This window comes from Clupea harengus, chromosome 12, assembly GCF_900700415.2.
Source record: "Clupea harengus chromosome 12, Ch_v2.0.2, whole genome shotgun sequence".
Classification (NCBI taxonomy): Eukaryota; Metazoa; Chordata; class Actinopteri; order Clupeiformes; family Clupeidae; genus Clupea; species Clupea harengus.
This window is the reverse complement of record NC_045163.1, coordinates 918,217-937,977: the sequence shown is the minus strand read 5'-3', so window position 1 is coordinate 937,977 and position 19,761 is coordinate 918,217. Positions and strand designations below refer to the sequence as shown.

The window sequence follows — 19,761 nt, the reverse complement described above, 5'->3', positions numbered from 1 at the left end:
AACCGTCTGAAAAACGACACCTAGCTACATCACTACTCAGATTCTCGACAGTTTAGGCTAGCTCAATTTGTTCCCAAATCATAATTGTTGGATACCTGGTTACTATACGTGCTATTTTATGAATATGTCGGATCACGTCATAACGTGAAAATATATATTCTGAATAAAATAAGCCTCATCCCAATAGACCACAAAGAAAACGAAATTCTTGTGACGTTAGCATAGAAAATAAACTTCTCTCCCTCTTTAAACGTCAGCAGGTTTGGTAGCATTCAGATACATAGAGAGCTCCTCCCCTCTCGCGGATGGAGTTTCAGCTCACTGTTCCGAACCACCACAGACCATACTTCCCCGATCATTTGGACTATTCGGGGGTTCCCTCGCCGTGCTAGTTGTCAGCGGTCGGTCGGATGTGTAATTTACAGTCTGATGTCTTTTCCCTACTGAAATCTAAGGTGTAGACCGTAATGGCAGTGCTGATTCCATACAGGCTGTTGTCTCGAGGCACGTCGTCCACAGGTAAGCCCAGTGGTGCACGGGGAGAATAACTGTTGTAGGCTATCGTTATGTGTTTTTTTGTATTCCTTACAGACTCCCACTGTGAACTGGATTTGTTTTGAAGAATTGACCAGTCTGTTTAGCGTTGCGCTTAGGATGAAGCAACGCGTGGAAGCCTAATGTTGATTTCAAATACGTTTTGCCTATGTTACCAGCCTAACTGGACGAGAGCGAGATGCTAATTGTCCAAAGCTTGTATGTGCACTGTTTCATACAAAGCGAGTTGGGGTACAAAACTGTCGTTCCTGCGAAAGCTAGGCCTGATGAATGTAGTACGATCGTGGCAGCCCATCAGGGACCCAGATTCAATAGGCAGACTCCAGGGGCTTACCACTTGGCAGGAACAAACGGCTGCCACCTACACCGAAAATTTAACCACGTGTAAACACTTGGGCAGCACAGAAAACTAAACGAACAGGTGGCTGAGTACTTAATTTATTTACTTTGAGTACACTTACAAACATCGCAGTGTCCGTACTTAGATTTGGGTTAGTGAGTGCGCGATAAATGTGTTAATTATCACATTTTGAAGGTCAAGTTTCTATTGGAAATTAATTTCCCATTCAGAATGATGTAGATCCGTTTTAATTGTCGAATGTGGCAAATGCATGTGTGTAAACAATGTCCATTCAAATCACTGTAAGTCGGAGGCTCTTTACTGACAAATGCGCAACATCAATGTCGGTAGCCTAGGCCAATTTATAGAGAACCCATACTAACAATGATGGTCAAAGTTACGAGTCAAAACTAGAGTCCAAACCGGACTGAGTTGTTTCCAAGAAACATAATTTCTAACGATCTGATAATGATGTGATGATGTCAACTTTGCAGACCTAGCCTACCTTTTCCTATTCACAATTCAGAGTTGTTGCCAGTGAGTCAAACATAAGCATATCTCACAAAACATATCCTTGAGTAAACACCATGTAGTCATTTAGGGTGCTGCCCTCAGACTTCACCCTGGGGGCATCAGCCATGAAGGATGGCAGTATAAGGGTCAAAGCAAAGCTAGCTTCACCACACCAGACTATGTCCACATGAAAGACTGCTTTTGTTATTTTCCTCACCGTTAGACACTTCAAGTTAGAGAGTACAAAGTTTAAGACTGGAGATAATCTGTGAGGTCTTGGGAGACCTCAGACTTAACAGCTTGTGATTTCCTAATGTTTTGTTTGTGGTTACCTCCCATAGAGGTTTCTATCTACTGATGAAGGATACTACAGTACTGGATTTGGTCTTGCTTGGTTTAGACACCTTGATTTGCCGTTCAGTGTCAGGGAACCGCCTACATAATGAAAACTCAAAAATCATAGGTCAAAGAGTTTCAAATTCAGTAATTGGATCTACATCCAGTAAGCATATTATTAGGTGGTGTTTATGTTTTGATTAATTAGAAGTGTCTGAAGTTAAACTACAGATACCTGTGAGGGCAAATTTAGTAAAAGTGTGTGCATGAGAGAGAGAGAGAGAGAGAGAACTACAGAATAAGAAAAATCTGTGTGTCTGAAAGCTACCTTTGGTATGATTTTCCCCAAAGTATTTGTGTAGATTGAGACGGTGAACCACAGAAGGAACAGAGAACAAATTTGGCCGCTGGCTGTGTTGATTTTCTCACCCTGTGCCGTTCAGGGTCTGGTGTGGGAGGGCTTCCCCTGCTGAGACTCACCCCCATGTGACTCACGCCTCTCACATTCCCTGCATACCGACGTTCAGAGCGCCGCAGCTAGCCCTTCACTTCCCTTACACCTTCTGGACTTGAGTAGTGAGTTCAGGTCCTAATGTTAACAGGAAATCCCAAGGGGTGGACATACACTAAATGCCTCTAATTGGGAAGGTTTAAGAAAGTGACAGACATAAGAGTGTGTCCAAGTCCATGGAGGGCTCTTGACTGAAAGTGGAAGGCAGCAGGAGTAATAAAGGCAGTTCATCCTCTGAGCATAGAGAGAAATTCTCCTTCTGTGTTGTATGACTACATTCCTGTTCACTGTTTGCCTACACATTGCCCTGTGATATACTGCAGATAAGCACTTTTTGTTAGGATGGAAAACACTTTTGCAGTGCTACATAAGAAGTTATCATTGTAAAAAATGTAATTAGTTAATCCGATTGTTCTTTGTTATGTTTGTGGTAAACTGGTATATACAGACGAAATGAATGGAAAGAAAGGCAGAGGGTTTCAAGTGATGTTGGTGCTGTTTGTTGATTCCCACTGCTTGGTGAGATTCACTGCCGTCATGAGTCCGAATTCTCTTTGAAACCTCAGCCATCCCACAATGAGCGGCCCAGAGACAGAGAATATGGAATGTGTTCTAAAGAAGCTAGTTTTTTGTTTTTTTTAACCAGTGTATATGTTGTTTTTCTTTCGTAAGTTCTAGATGGCAGCCAATGATCTTGTGGTGAAAAGTTAATATTACTATTTCTACTATATCACTCATCACAGTTTTGAATTTCCTATTGTAAATGTTGTTTTCTCCAATTCCTCCTTTGCTCAGATTCAGGTGTTGATTAGTGTTCTGAAGTTAGTATTGTCTCTTTGCAGGTGAACCCTGAAACCAGAGTATTTGCCCAAATCCAAAGTCTGCAACACTGGGCATGATGTCAAAGCTTCCCTGCCTCATCTTATCAGGGTCGGCTGCGCACTGACCTGGAGGCAGACCCCATTGCCTAGGAAGATGTCGACGTGTAGTGAGTTTGCAGAACACGTGTGGAAACCTGGCTCATGTAAGAACTGCTTCCACCCACGTAGTGCCCACGGCGCCAGCACCGTTCCCATCAGCTTTTGGACAAGCGTGGGGGGTGGTGAGGAGGACGATGGCGGCGTGACCCTTCCCTCACCCTACTCCAAGCCCACCATTGCTGTCCGGCCCACCATGATGAGCTCGGAGTCTTCTGAGACGCAGGCTAGTGAGCGCATGAACACAGAGCAGGTAGAGGGGACCACAGGGGTCAACTGTCATTTCACATTAAAGCTGTTCTTTTAAATGTCTTAAATCGATTCCATACACAATCACTAAATAATACTGTCACTACCCATGCATGCGATGGCTATTGTGTGAGATGTTATTGTGATTAGGAAAAGCAATTCCTCAATGAACAGCAATTCTTTTTCCAGGCAAATGAGAAGAGTGTTACGAAAAGATTGGAGCTGAAGAAAGTTCTGGATTTGGGCCCACTCTACATCGACAATAACACCTACAGCAGTGTGGGGAAGGAGACAGTATTCCAGAATGTTATTCCTGGGAAGACAGATTATTCCAGCAGCTTTTCTCCTGGTGTCTTGATCCCGAAAGACTCTAGAATCATCAGGAGCATTTTTGGAACTCAGGATGACGGCACTGGCCCTCAAACTTTGATGGAGAATGGAAGCAGCACATCCTACAGGCCACAGATTGACAGGCTAAATCACACGTCGACATCAAAAAGCCAGCAGCAGCAGCAGCAGCAGCAGCAGCAGCAGCAGCAGCAGCAGCAGCAGCAGCAGCAGCAGCAGCAGCAGCAGGAACTCTCATCACCTCTGGGTATCGGGATCAATGTAATCACTGCCTTCTCCAGTGACACCACCAGCTGTCCAATCTATGAGCTGTGCACCACTCGTCCTTCCCCCGCACTCAGCCCAGACTCAAGGCCTGCCAGCCTGTCTGACTCCTGCTCTTTCTACAGCAGCACTGACTCAGTCACGGGACGACTTGCAGATTTTTTTCCGATTGGCCCAGAGAGCAGTCCGAGTGGCCCTATTGAACAGAATGGGCCAATCAGTGGTGAGCCCATTTATGCAGAGAGCAGTAAGCGAAAGAGGAGGCCACAATGGGAGAAGAAGGAACTGCAACAGGAGCAGCCGGAGCAGGAGGTCAAGGCTGGCGAGAGTCAAAGGACCACCATCACCGTTATGGCTGCCCACACAGAGAAGAATAATCGTACTTTCTACCTGAGCAGCCCGGACTCAGCTGTTAGCACACAGTGGCCACACTTCAGCCCCACTGCACTTGAAGACCCCCGCAGTCCTACCTTCAAGTGGCCCACGCCCACCTTCCCTATGGAGACCCCCTCATCCTCATCAGGCCTTCCTCAGCCCAAGCCCCAGTGTAGCCCGCCCCTTCCACCTAAGAGGAACTCCCGTTCCCCAAAGCTGGGAGCCTCTAGTCTTTCCCCTGTCCCTCTTCTTGATTTAAGCTTCATCTCTGTCTCCACCGTGGGCAAATCCCACCATCCCAACAGCCTGTCTCCAGGCCTTCTGGCCGGCAACGGCATGGAGCGGAGGCACAGCGGCATGGAGAGGAGCATGGAGAGGAGGCACAAACTGTCCAGTAGCACCTGGACCCAAGAGGTCCGCATAGAGGAGGAGGAGGAGGAGAAGGAGGCAGAGGAGGGTGTGGCTGAAAAGGTTGGGCTCAGTGAGCATCCTGCCAATGGGACTGCTGTCTGGAAAGAGAACAAGGACTGTAACTCCAGTATGCAGAGTGAGGGCACCGCAGACAATGGTGCCAGTCAGGAGCAGGCAGTCGTCCGAGTCGTGCAGGGCACTTGGGGTGGCAGCATGTTGGCAACAGGGTCGACAGCAGCATCTCTCATCCACGGTCATGGCCACCCACGTTCACGTTCGGAAGGAAAGGTTGGTAACCGGGAGGCCACGCCACCTCCACCTCCTCCAAAGAAGCAGCACAGGTAAAATGGCTTTTGTTTACATGAGCTACAGTCTGTAGAGACTTTTTCTGTGGAAAAGTAGACCGGTAGTTGTCTAGTTGACAAAGTGATTTTTGCTTTGTGTAATGTGTTTGAATGGAGAAATAGGCACACAGCAAAAGGTTAGTGGCCATTCAAAACAGAAATTATTATTATTTGTCTTTGTTGTACGGTACTGCCTTTGGTGTTCTGATAATGTTGCAGGAAAAGCTGTGCTTAAGCTAACAATTTTGTTCTTAATCATGCTTCATATTACAGATCTTTGAACGTTTTTCAAAATTTCATATTTAGATCCTATGAGTGATGTTATTTGAGCCGGAACATTCAAAAGCAGTGGTTGATGCCCTGTATCATTTTAGCTAAGGTCATACATTCAGCTGATCTGGTTCTTGTACACCAACAAACCAGTCTCATGTGCACTTGGTGGACAAATGATAGAATTCTTGGCAGTACTTTGAACAATCTATCTCTTCATTGGCCCTCTTCTTTTGTTTCCCCTCCCTTTTCATTCTGAGATTGTTCAGCCTATTAAGGCTGCTATCCTGGATCATCCAAATGGTGCTCTATGTTCCACAGTGTTTTAATAATGAATTCCTTGTTTCACTGACAGTGGTGTACATGTTCATTCAGATATATGCACTAAACTCGTAGTTTGTTTTTGGAGGAAGATGTCTCACTGATAATATGGACAATGCCAGTGTCTCATCTAATACAGTAGACCCTCTATCTTTCTATATATTATGTCACGCTTCAGTCTTATGAACATGTTCATGCCTTCACCCACCAGTTGTAATGGTGTTTTAGCATCCTCAAAGTCTCTGTAGTCTGTCCACTTTGCAGCCATCTTGGTAACTCCTTTAGGCATTTATTTCAGCAATACAAGAACAGGCTCCTACCTAAATGAATGGGGGAAGACCAATACGTTTCCTTGAATGGTTAAATGGACATCAGAAATTATAATTGTAAAATCTGCTACAAATTTTCACACAAGGAAAACGGCTCACTTTTAGGGGTGACAGACAGACTGGCAAACACATTTCACAAGGTAGCCTTTCAGATGAGGTGAAACAGATTTTTCTTTGCCAACAATGCAGTTGGCTTTTTTATTTTTTACTAGACGCCAGGTCTTTCCTGAACTGGTTTTACCTCCTCCCATGTTGTTTCTAATATTCTGCTGACATATCAGAATGCTATTTTGATATGGATGAGAGGCTCATTATTTATACACCTAGCCATGGGTCAAGCCAGGCGGGAGGTTGTAAAGCATGTTGTGAAGTAGTCAAATGACCATTTTAAAATAAACCAGATCTGGCTGGACATGTCAAATATGGAGCAGATTTTCCAGTGTTGTTGCTGTGCAGAGCAAAGTTGATTTAGACGTAGAATACTTTAACAGGATGCGTCATGTTGGGGGATGACTGAGATTTTGGCCTTCTGTTACTTGTTGTCAAATATTTGCATAATCCTCAATTTTGAACATGGAGTTGTGAAAGTCACCCTTTCTAAAGTGTCTACCCATCCCTTCTTAAACATTGGGCTCCACGGCCCTTAGGGGCCTCTGTTGTTGAGTTCATGGGGTCCGTTTGTTCTCAAGATCCTTGTGTTTGTTTTTAGAGAGTGCCTATGTACCCCCTATTATTACATTCTAGGATGAGGAGCTGATAAAAATACTCCCTCTGAGAACATGTAAGAACTTGTCTTGGCCAACAGCAGACATTCTTTTGGCAGTTTACTCTTATCTGCTAGTGGGTGAGCTGCTGAGAAGACATTTACAGTCCTTTAGATTTGTAAAGAAATAATCAAAAAGTTCTCACACACACATAGTTATGAGCATTGTACATTGTACATTAATCCTTGCAAAATGTCTCATTAAAAGGTAAGGGCTTTAAAGTCATAACTCCATACAGACTTTCCATAAAGATTACCACCATTCAAAAGGTTTTCTTCCAAGAACAAATGTATATTTGCACCATATTGAAACTTAATTTTTGATAATGGTGAGTCAACAGTTTTCACATGTTGACTACAGACTGTACAGAACGAGTCATGCTAGCTGTGAGCTATACGCTACCGGTTGTTTTGTGCCGGTGAATCATTTAATAACCAGATGGTTTGGAAATCTGCTTCCCTCTACTGAGCCGGTAAAACCTTGGCTTGAGTTTGGAATGACCTGATGCATTTGATGCAATGATGTCCACTCTTATCTCCCAGTGTGGGTTGCATTCACTGCTCCAAGATCAGATGATACGCTTACCTTTCCATGTCTGTGCGGGTTTTACAGGTTAGTTAGTCACCCGTGAGCAGCAGGGGTCTCACAGAAGCATAGCAAGGGTTCTGTGAGTTCTGTTGAGCAGATTGGCCCCTCCAGCAGCTCCTCACGGGGTCCCCTGCCAACCCCCCTGCCCTCAAGGCTTACTGTGTCCCCACTCTATGAATGAAAATTGATAGCATGTAGTTGCTAGGTTCAAAAAGAGAACTAGCACTCAAGACGAGGTGCATGTGTGTGGCTTCTGTAACGCAACTGGTTTATTTGGTGGTGCGGTGATGTTATTTGCGGAGGTTGACTTTAAATACTCCACAGCAGGAGTTCAAAGAGCTGGTATTTCATTTCATGATGCTGGTTTACCAAAGATTGAGTAGCATCTGAGCAGGACTATGCTTTTCCGGTGCTCACCTTCAGCAGAGGTATGTTGTTGTTGTTGTTTGTGGAATATATTAATGTTATCAAATTGAAGCAAACAGCATGTATTTTCGTGTTGAATTGGTACTTTTGTATTTATGGAAAGTTAAGTGGTTAAGACTCAAATTCAGTTAGAGATGTAGAGAGATCTTGTGTATTATACTTGCAAGTGCAGATTGGCGTGTGTGTGTGTGTGTGTGTGTTATGATCAACCAGGGGATGCAGAACTTTTATAATTAATTATAATTAGTGTTGTGACTTCCTAAATAAGCTAGAGAACCATCTTAAAGGGGGGTGGGGTGTTATCCTGTATCTCTCCAGATAAATTAGTTAGTTACTGTGAGAGACTGTGTGACGTGTGCTAACACATCACATTAAACGGAGAGAAATGTAGGCGATCACTGTCATGTACCATCAAATGATGTCCAGGGGTCCTCTTTGCCTCTTTGTAAACTGCTACTAGCTGTCATGTATAAGAAGGGATCTCTGGGATTTGGTTGCATAAACACGCATTACTTCCTGGTAAGGAATGGGCGAACAGAGGAGAGGCAGGATTACAGAGGGTTGGTCTTGGACTGGCAGAGCATGGCACTCCCTTCATAAAAGCCATGTCATAATGCTGTAAATCTGACTCTGGTTTGAGGAGTGAGTGGCAGACCCACAGAGACCTATAAACTAGGCTCTGATGCGGAGAAACCAGCAGAGACATCAGGATGGACACCGCATACCACACCCTGCTGCACACAGCAGACATCAGGATGGACACTGCATACCACACCCTGCTGCACACAGAGACATCAGGATGGACACCGCATACCACACCCTGCTGCACACAGAGACATCAGGATGGACACTGCATACCACACCCTGCTGCCAACAGAGACATCAGGATGGACACCGCATACCACACCCTGCTGCCAACAGAGACATCAGGATGGACACTGCATACCACACCCTGCTGCACACAGAGACATCAGGATGGACACTGCATGCTAGTTCGATTCCCTGTCGAAGCGTCCTTGAGCAAGACACTGAACCCCTAATTGCTCCTGATGTGCAGTGTGCCATCAGTGTAAATGTAAAAAAATGTGTATACATCCTTGTAAGTCGCTTTGGATAAAAGCGTCTGCTAAATGACTAAATGTAAATGTAAATGTAAATGCATACCACACCCTGCTGCCAACAGAGACATCAGGATGGACACTGCATACCACACCCTGCATACCACACCCTGCTGCACACAGCAGACATCAGGATGGACACTGCATACCACACCCTGCTGCACACAGAGACATCAGGATGGACACTGCATACCACACCCTGCTGCACACAGAGACATCAGGATGGACACTGCATACCACACCCTGCTGCCAACAGAGACATCAGGATGGACACTGCATACCACACCCTGCTGCACACAGAGACATCAGGATGGACACTGCATACCACACCCTGCTGCACACAGAGACATCAGGATGGACACTGCATACCACACCCTGCTGCACACAGAGACATCAGGATGGACACTGCATACCACACCCTGCATACCACACCCTGTTGCACACAGAGACATCAGGATGGACAGTGCATACCACACCCTGCTGCACACAGCAGACAGAATTGGCGTCAGTAGATGTTCTGTGAGATCTTTGTGGAGAGGCCAAGTGTGGCACCAAGAGAGAAAGAAGAATGGACAACCAGCAGGGCCACAGATAGAGTAAGGGGAGAGAGATGAAAAGAGCAATAGGAAGAAGGGAAGAGTTAAGTGAAGGAATAATGAGAGAGAATGAGGAGTAGAAACCAAGAAGGTGGGAGACGCAGGCTCTCTTTCTTGTAAATGAAGCCGTCCATAAATATGGATGTCACTAAAGGTGGTGATTTTGGTGGTGACCCATCTGTACTCCCATTGCCTACAGGCTGAGATGGACAAGGCCATCCTAGAGGTGAATGTGAGCCAGAATGGTGCAGATTTGGTGGTGCATGGTTGTAAATCAATGGCATGGTTGAACCTACGGCTAGCGAGCAGGTGCTCCTCTCCTCTCCTGTCCCATCCTTTCCCGTTGTTGGCATCTCTAATTACAGCTTCCCGCACACTTCTGTAATATCTGCCTCCCACAGCAGTTTTCCTATATAACACACTGTGTGTGTGTGTGTGTGTGTGTGTGTGTGTGTCTGTCTGTGCAAACATTGCATGAAGCGAAGTTTTATTTATACACTGTGGAGTGTGCAAGATGTTTTCCGAAACCATCAGTGAAAAAGCAGCAAACGTAAGGAGGAAGTGAAACCAGTCATGTGTCTTGCAATGGCCCTTTTATAGCCATAAGTCAGTCACCTCTTCCTGTGGTTTTGTTACAATATCCGTGACGGCTTTTAAAAACATTTAAAGAGTAATTGTCTTGGAGGGGAAGATTTACTGCATTATCCCAGCCGACAGGAAAGAGGCCAGTTATTAGGAGTGCAGATAGAAGGAGAGCAAAAGAATCCTTGTCTGCTTAGAGTTTCTACACAGATCTTGTTGCTTGCAAATGGATGGATAATGACTTGCATTTTTAGATGTCATAAGTAACAGTCTTTGCAGTAGTTGACTTTGGAGAGTTTTAACCAGCTAATTTAAACCATATACTTCCATACTAAAAGTGTGCAAAGGAAAGATTTTAAAAAGAGATCTTAAAAAGTGCAGTTCTGAACTCAATAACATGTTTTAATGTTTTGTGTTTTGTGTCTATGCAGGCCATGCCCTAAGATGAGCCGGAGCAGTGTGGAGCTGGATGGGGTGAGCCAACAGGGAGCAGTGGACAGTCTGACACAGTCTCTGCGAGGGCTGGCCAACAGCCTGACCACTGCCTCCACTGACAGCCTGACGCCTGACGCACGTGAGTGGACACTGCAAACCACATCACTCTGTCTGATGGGTATAAGGATCATTAGCCATGGAGCCCTGCCCCTGTGCCAACCGGAAGTTAGAGGCTATCTGTAGACATGTTCTCTAAACAACTGTAACCATTTAAATGGAAGGAAATTGTTCTGTAGCTGTTTTTTTTTCCCAAACAAGGTCAGTCTTTATCAAGAGACCAGTTGGGTATTACCCTTCAAACCAAAGGGAGCAGAGGTGGGCTGGCTTTGTGGAGCGGGGTGTTTGATCTCAAAAGCAGGAAACTAGTCACACAATTATGATGTTCTGAGATGGAAGTCAGTTTTCAGGGCTCTTACATAAAGGCAAGCTCATGCTGGTATTACAGTTGCAGAATCCTCTACTGTTTCAAATGTCTGTACTTTCTCAAGGTTTTGGGAAGTACTTTGAGAAATGATTATACACCTTAATCAAGAAATCATGATCTTACCTCAGCATATTTTAAAGCTGTTGTTCTGAGATTGTCTCAATGGAACATCTTTCTTCAAATTAAATATTAAGGAGAAGTTCAAAAGATGAAGATTCGGGCCTGCTGGTATGGCCTGGGAGGGTGTGTGTTTAAAAGCGTTGGAATGAACAACAGATCAAACTTACCACTCACCAGAATTCAAGGAGGCAAAACTCTATTTACAGATGACCTGTGTGAGTCACTTCATCATGCCCTCAGAATGACCCAGATTGGATTGGTGAAAGACTCTTTTTTTTATTTTTTTCATCGCAAAAAATAATGCACATTTTTAAGGCAGTGAGTTATTTCTGGTGAAAATTCAAGACTTTTCACCACCATGTACTGCCATGACCATTCGTTTTACCATTCGTTTTACACATGATGGTCCATTTCAGTTTTTGTGACACTGCCCATTTTCCACTCCATTCTACTTTACAACTATTCCCTAATTCTTCTGCTATCTTTTCGCCTAGGTCAAAAAAAGTATTTTTGAGATTCCATGGTAGGAGTGCTTCCGGAACATACAGTCCTAAAAGTATTAGTTGATAGAGGTGCTTAGAGATGCAGCATTTAGTGACATCTATTGGTGAGGCTGCAGATTGCAACCAACTGAATACCTCTACCAAGTGTGTAGGAGAAGCTATGGTGGCCAGCAGGAGCCATTCAAACGCAAAAGGCCCTCTCCAGTGCCAGTGTTTGGGTTTGAGCCATCTGGGCTACTGTAGAAACATGGCTGACTTCATGGAAGAGGACCCACTCTCTATAGTAGGGACGCAGCAGTACATGGTATTATGGCGAACCGTTCGGTACAGCCCCTACGGTTCAATACATACACGTGAACCGTGGTATTATGATACGTCAGTTCCTTACATTTCCAAAGCTTGCTTATTGTGTTGCAAACTGCACACTGCATACGTTCAGGTCCACAGAACATCTCTGGAGCCTGTGTGGGAACGTTTTTGGATTCAGCGTTCAATACGATGATGAGGCTAGGAAGATTGTAAACAAACAAAGTACAGTCTACAAGCATCGCTTTGCCACTGTTGGCTACTAGAGTGGAAACACTTCTAACATAATGTCTCATTTATGTCACCATCACCCAAATATAAAGATACCGAAACTGTACTGTTACCGTGGCCCAAAAACCGTGATTCATAATAAATCGCTGTAAAATCCTCTATACTGCACTTTTTAAGGCGTTGTTCCGTTAAACCGTTACCCTAGGTCCTTAGTCAGACTGTTTAAAATGTATTGTTCATTTTGCCAGAGCCTCCAGTGAACTCTGAGACTTAAGCCAGTCAGAGAGAAGTACACACAGACTTTAGCCACAACAGCTTGAGTGTTTTCATGAAAACATAATATACAAGTTGGACATTTGTAATTATGTACAAAGAGTTCTCTGTATTTCTTTGTACATGGATTACTGTTTTACCTGTATTTTAATGTTGATGTTGGATTTCTCAGATCTCAGCAGTCCATATTAAAACAGAACATGTGAACAGAAAAAGGGCCACATACGGATTTAAAGTCACAGTTGGTTTTGTAAAGGCCTACTTTAATTGATTTGGGATATGTGACATTTTTATTTTTATTAAGCAATGTACGAAGAATTGGACTCATATTTGGATTATAAAGATTCCAGGGGAAATATGATTTCCAGCAAAAGATACTATACTAAATAATAAAAGGGTCTTTGCTGTTAATTATGGACAAATGTTCTTAAGGACTATATGGAAATGATGAGTTCTAGCCCTTGCTTTGTCTGGAAACTGGAAATATGAAACCAAATGTATTGTATTTTATTTTATCACCTTCTTTCTCTCTAGGTGGGCCGGATGGCACAGCACAGTTGTGCCCCTCCCCATTTCCCAGCAGCCCTCTTGTCTCCAGTCCAAGTTCCCCCCGCTTCGACCCTTTCCCAAGTTCCCCCCGCTCCGACGCTTTCCCAAGTTCCCCCCGCTCCGACGCTTTCCCAAGTTCCCCCCGCTCCGACGCTTTCCCAAGTTCCCCCCGCTCCGACGCTTTCCCAAGTTCCCCCCGCTCCGACGCTTTCCCAAGTTCCCCCCGCCCAGACGCTTTCCCAAGCCACAGCCTGGACCGGCCACTGCAGCCCCCTCCACTCCCAGAGAAGAAACTAGTGAACCGCACAGTGTCCGCACCTGGCGAGACCAGGGCTAGGGTGACGATGCGAGGCACACCACGCTTGCCATTTTATGGGTCAGAGGGGAATGTTTGTGGGCCTGAAGGTGCCCCCACCAGCCCTGAGGCGGCACGGCCCTTCCACTCATCCTCTGACTGCCTGGAGAACCCTCCCCTGTCCTTGACCCGGCCCCTGCGCTCCTGCATAGTGGAGGAGGCCAGGTTGGGTGTGGTGGGCCGGCTGGGTACTCACGGCCGTGGAAGTGTGACGACCGCCTCCTCCCCTCAGCTGAGCTCTCCTGCCTCCTCTGGCTCCACCATGCAACTTCAGACCCTGCTGAGCAACATGGACAGTCGAGAGGGTATCTACTCCAAGCTGGGTGGGCTCTACGCAGAGTCTCTCCGCAGGCTGGCCATCAAGTGTGAAGATCACTTCACCCGGAGCCAGAGAAGTACCCTGCGCTTTGACGAGAGCAACTGGTCCCTCTTCAAATTAACCTGCAACACGCCCAGCTGCCAGGCAGGGGATGCCATCTACTACTCCGCCTCCTGTGCTTCAGACGCAAGCAGCCCCTATGCTGTCAAGGTAACAAGCAGTAGTGTTTAAGTGTTTATCTTAGGGGATCTATGAACTTGAGAGGCAAGGTAATGTGTAAGTAGGCTGGTTATCGATATGTGTGTGAGGCAGTGTGAGTAGCGTTGGGCACTATATTGACTATATATAAGGTATACTGATATATTTTTAACTGAGATACGTATAGGATGAGACAATACCGTTTATACCAATGTAGTTTGATATTGGGTAACAACCCGTTTGTTCCGCAAACCTGTGCCAATGTTTGCTCCTCTCTCTGTTCTCGCTCACACCAGTCAAGAAGGGACTGCGTTCATTGTAGGCAGTACGGTTTAGTGCTAGCATATTATCTGCGTACAAAGTGAAAGTAATCTGGCGATTGCGGTGCTTTGCCTACTGCAAATTTTGTCTGTGGTCAGGTGAATAAAGGTATACGTGTTTGATGGCAGATTATAATCACACAAATGGTTATGATTACATTGTTTGTTCACGATATATTATCACTTGGTGGAATTGTAAAGAGATTAAAGAGTGTGTTTATAGCTTGGTCTCACTCCTGACGCTTAAGCAAATAAATCTATGTATATTGTCCCAAGAACAGATCGTTAATCATATTATTATATATAATCATATAACATAAATGCTTACATTTTGTGATGAAAAGGACCACAGAAATGCATGTCTGTTAACTACAATCTATCGTTGAGGTTAGGGCTTGAGTTTGGTGAAGGTGATGTTTAGTGAACAATTAGGAAGACTGAACTTGAATTTCAACAAACTATCTGGAAAGTCTCTGTAGGCGGACCATCCAAATAAAGTGTTTATTATAACAATTCATAAGACAGTCATAGTTAAGGTCTCTATCCTTAACGTAGCTATCCTGGATATCTAAATCTAGCCATCTTAACAGTTGGTAATTGCTAGGATGTGTTAATATGAACTAATTGGCGTATGTAAGTTAGACCTATGCAAGTTAGTAAGTACGTTTTTGTAATTTATATTGATTATTATATTGTGCTATTCCCACATTATGCCAACTTTGCATGTCGCTGGCAAAATGACGGCTTTCAGTGAAAGTGGTACTGAGGTACATGATTGAACAGATTCTTTTGTGGGAACTTTAATGCTGTTTTTGTACTATGGTATTTAATAATGATTTAATGACCCGCTCTACCTTTCTCTTCTCTATCTGCAGATTTGTAAGATCACTTCTGCTGACTCCAAGCAGGGCCACTTATACGGCCTCTCTATCCAGCAGAGTCTGCCTCCCCACTTCAACCTGCAGCAAGACTGTGGCCACTTCCTCGCCTGTGTGCCCCAGAGCATGCTGCCCTCCGAGGAGCTGCCCGGGGCACCAGGCCCTTCACCCATGGTACCCTCTCTTGCCCAGAGTGAGCAGGAACATGTAGTAGTGATCACCAGTGAGGTTCCCTTCCAGAGTGCATCAGACTTTGTGCAGGGGTGGATATCGTTCCATAAAGCTCAGCCAGAAGTCTATGAGCGGCGCATATGCTTTCTGCTACTGCAACTCTGCAACGGTCTAGAGCATCTGAAGGCACATGGGGTCACACACCGCGACCTTTGCCTGGAGAACCTGCTGCTGGTGCCCCACGGACGGGCTGTCTGCGCTCTGGACCCCCAGCAGCAGCAGCTCCCTCGTCTGCTCATCAGCAACTTCACCAAGGCCAAGCAGCCGAGCGCCGAGGGCCCCGCCAGGACCGACCCCCGCCTCAAACGGGACCACGCCCGACTGGCCCCAGAGATCGTGTCGGCCGCCCAGTACCGCAAGTTTGACGAGTTCCAGGTTGGCATCCTGATCTATGAGCTACTGCACCAGCCCAACCCGTTTGAGGTGAGTCCAGCTCTGAAGGAGCAGGAGTACCGCTGTGAGGATTTGCCCCCCATCCCAGGGGTATCTCTGTACTCCAGTGGCCTCCAGAGGCTGGCCTGCCTGCTGCTCCAGTCCGACCCCATCAAGCGTATCCACATCCAGGACGCTAAGCGGGTGCTGCAGAGCCTGTTGTGGGGCCCGCGGCGGGACCTGATGGAGCAGCACTGCAGCAGCAGGAGCAGCAGCAGCAGCAGGAGCACAGGGGCGGATGCGCAGGAGGGGCTGCTGAACTGGCTGGATGTGAAGCGTGCGCTGCTGATGATGAAGTTCGCTGAGCGCTCTCTAGAACCTGAGAGGAACGCTGAGCTGGAGGACTGGCTTTGCTGTCAGTACTTCTCCTCTGCACACCCATTGTCACTGTGTCACACAGCCCAATTGCTATACTCGTTTAAAGTCACACACTGAAATTCAAATGTTGTGTGTGTGTGTGTGTGTGTGTATCAAGGTATGTGTGTGTGTGTGTGTGTGTGTGTGTGTGTGTGTGTGTGTGTGTGTCAAGGTATGTGTGTGATGTCCGTGAATGAGGGGCACTGTTGACACTATACTGGAGATTTCCTGTCTTCTACACTGTAAGTAAGCGTTGGGTTTAGTTTTATTTAGTTTGGTCCTTTTTGGTTGCTAAGGATTTGAGGTTACTCTTTTCAAGTTCACGCAATATATGGTATCGGCAGCCCTTCTGGAATTCAGAGACTTTGTCTTATTTCACATTTTCTTAGCATTGACTGAATTATACATTATACATGATTGTTCACTGAAAACTTTTTTATGATTTTTGTAACCTTGAGAACCCATTGAAGAATTAAATCTGTTAGTAATCTATTTCCTGGATCCCAAACATTTTTTCATGGCACATTCCACCATGTGAAATATGAATATGAACTGTGAAGTCGATATAAAATATAAAAAAACTGTAAAATCGATATATTGTCTTCCTGACTGAAACAAAAAGGGCCCTATTTTGATGGCGGAGACGGTAGAGCATGGACACTGTTGCTGAAAAAGCAAGCATTAAAAGTGCCAGGAGCTCTTTTAATTAGTGAAAGGATAAATCAACCAAAACATTGTTGAGCAATCCCTTTAAACTGAATGCGTCCAATGATATTACAGTGTAAGAGGATGGCAATATTGCTGCAGGTTCTGGAATGTTCACCAGGTATGCTTTTTCAGTTGTTCAAAACAAGTTACATTTGTTGACACAAAACTGTAGCTTCGTCAGACCTGTTTTAAAATGCCCTAGTCACATCCCTTCAGACTGAATGTTATGCGGTTCATCAGGACTGGGAATTTGGAATTTGAGAAGAAAGTGTTTTGCTCACTTGGATTCCTTGAGGAGCTAATGTTATTTTTGTCAAGATGAATATAGCCCATCTCATATCTGTTCTGAATAATTGATTTAGGCCTCAACTTGGGCAGTGATGTTGGTGATTGGCACATTCAGATGTCAGAGAAGAATATGTCGCCACGCTTATACAAAATCCACACGTAGGGGTGGGAAGTGTAGTTTATCAACCGGGTGGAATAAGCCGTTTCTGCCAGCCGTTTTCGCCCTTAAAATAGGGCCCATTTTGTCTTATTGAAGCAACTCTGTTCCATTCACTGTGTATGCTCCTCATATAGGGCCTAGTTATCTGAGCTGAAGGGTTGACCAGGCACCACTCCATTGTTTCAGTATTTCATGGCCAGGCAGTAATCTGGAGGTAGATTGGGGGATCATTAAACCATAAGGAGGGATGAATTCAGTGCCCTGGGGTCCTATAATCCGGCCCTGAAGTTCGAGAAACAGGTCTGATCCAAATTCCAACTGGGGGATTTGAAGCAAAATATTTTATTGAAAGCAATAATGTTTTTATTTTTGTTTTTGTTTTTTCAATATATGACTTGCCATGGAAACTAATGTTTGGCGGCTCTGATGACTGGAAAAAGTCTGGGTTGGAGACCTGAGAACCTGAGACCTACAATAGCATCTGACTTGCTAATGGACACAGAGCAGTCCTGTTCTGATGTGGGTCTGGGACTCAGGGTCACATCTGGTCCAGCAGCTGCTGCTATCTGAGCCTACCATCCATGTCCAATGCTGATCTTGACATTAGTCAGGAACATTAGGTGGAGTGGTGGTGAGATGGGCAACCTGACAAACTGTTCCACCAGTACCTCAAGGACCTGATATTTTTAGACTTAAATGTAAAAAAAAAGATCATGACTTACACAAGGCATTATTCTGGTGAATGATTTGGTGCTTATAACGTAAACGTTCTTGCTGCACTGTCACATGTAGAGTTGTGAACTGGCTATTTGGAGAAAGCATATTCATCAATTATCTGTTGATTCACCTTAATATGGATGAAAAACCTTCTAATATTCGCACATTTTGTAATAACCACGGACCCTTGCCAGCAGTAAAAGGTATCAACATTTTTGTAGTGCATTTTCATTTTACCATTTGAATACATGTAATCCATTAATCACCAATCTGTGTTGAGCCCTCATTCTGTGAGGCATTGAATTTCACATATACGTTCCAGAAATGTAACTAGATTTGTATAGAATTCTTCCAAGATCCCTTTTGATCAGAGTAGTTCTTGAATTAACCATAAATGATTAGATTCATACTTAAAGTCTCATTTTTTAAGATTAACCAGGTTTGCCCATCCAATTAACTGGAACGTGTTCTGCTCTTTGCATTTCTTAGTCTATGAAGGTGCTGTAACTATTATTCCAGATAGGTATGGATTCAGTCAAACATTGCTGAAAGTTGTACCACAATTTGATGTTTTTGGCAGAGGCATTATTGTTTCCTTTTTGTAATGATTCAAGATTCCATGTATCTGTGTACCAGGCTGACGTAGGTTACACAACAAACCCTCAGATGCTGTCATAAGAACATACATCAACTTGCAATGAGTTTTTAGACAGGAGGCACTCATTTATTGTTTTGAAGTTTCTTAAGTCTCATTACTGCAGTTGTTGAAGTAGTCACATCTTGCAACTAAAAGTTATTGTGGTAATTGAACATCCATATCACAACTATGAATAGCAGGGACAACTGTCCTGATCAGTCAGCTTGATGCAACCCGTCCCACAGTCACTCCATTTGATTGTATTCATAGTGCTCTGGCTATGTTCCCTTGTGATTCTTTTTATCATTTCTCCTCATAGCTGACTATGTGCAAGTGAAACAATCACTCTCTTTGTTGGGTGTGTTGTGGGCATTGTAAAACAGTGCAACAGACGGCTAGTTGGCTAGCTGTTCAGTTCCGTGTATGTCAGGACTGTGTTTTATCTTTGCTTTGCCAATTCCCCTCAATTCACTTGTGTGGAATCCTCTGATTTGCTTCTGTTGTTAAAAAACGCAAAGACCCTGCCATGGGCTTTTGTTCTGACCAGGATCATTTGATTTGCTGTCGCCAGACAATGTTGACCTGTGAAGTTATGTGAGCCTAATGTTACTGCTGTCACAATGCTCATCATGTAGACATCAACGGAATTTGCAACTAAGTATCCATTTACTAACTGATGTATAAGCCTCACATACATCTATCAATAAATATTAATATACTTTCACACAAATACGATCTTGCTCATTTGTCTTCAACTACGTAGTGAATGGTGATCTGAATATGTAATTGTGTCGTTAGGCTACTGTAGCTAACAAAGGAAGAATGGATTAGAATCCGCTATTGCATATTCGGCAAATTTCACAAACTAAGTCAGTCAGTAAAGCCTTGGTAAAACCTAAAAAATTGTATTGTTTAGTCAAAGGAGCGAACACATTTCGTTGCTCGTTGCAAACAGTTGCTAAAGCGTCCACGTCTGGTGACTTAGAGGTGTAACTGGGGGGACCACTTCATATCTCCATCTGAATTCTCATTAATTCCATGTT

The 19,761-nt window shown here is 44.5% G+C and overlaps 1 protein-coding gene across 1 annotated transcript; it reads left to right on the top strand.

Moving 5' to 3' along the window:
- Nucleotides 1-272: 272 nt before the first annotated feature.
- On the top strand, nt 273-19,448 carry prag1 (PEAK1 related, kinase-activating pseudokinase 1). Its single transcript, XM_031577478.2, has 6 exons — nt 273-519; nt 3,098-3,485; nt 3,671-5,220; nt 10,649-10,791; nt 13,104-14,002; nt 15,186-19,448. The coding sequence occupies exons 2-6, from the start codon at nt 3,231-3,233 to the stop codon at nt 16,284-16,286; spliced, it is 3,948 nt and encodes a 1,315-aa protein (XP_031433338.1). The 5' UTR covers nt 273-519; nt 3,098-3,230; the 3' UTR covers nt 16,287-19,448.
- Nucleotides 19,449-19,761: the final 313 nt, after the last annotated feature.

Bases quoted from the DNA above. Each gene is read 5' to 3' on its own strand.
- prag1 (XM_031577478.2), top strand. From the start codon at position 3,231: ATGTCGACGTGTAGTGAGTTTGCAGAACACGTGTGGAAACCTGGCTCA. The intron at 3,486-3,670 runs GTAGAGGGGACC...TTCTTTTTCCAG, and splicing joins AGCGCATGAACACAGAGCAG to GCAAATGAGAAGAGTGTTAC. The intron at 14,003-15,185 runs GTAACAAGCAGT...CTCTATCTGCAG, and splicing joins GCAGCCCCTATGCTGTCAAG to ATTTGTAAGATCACTTCTGC.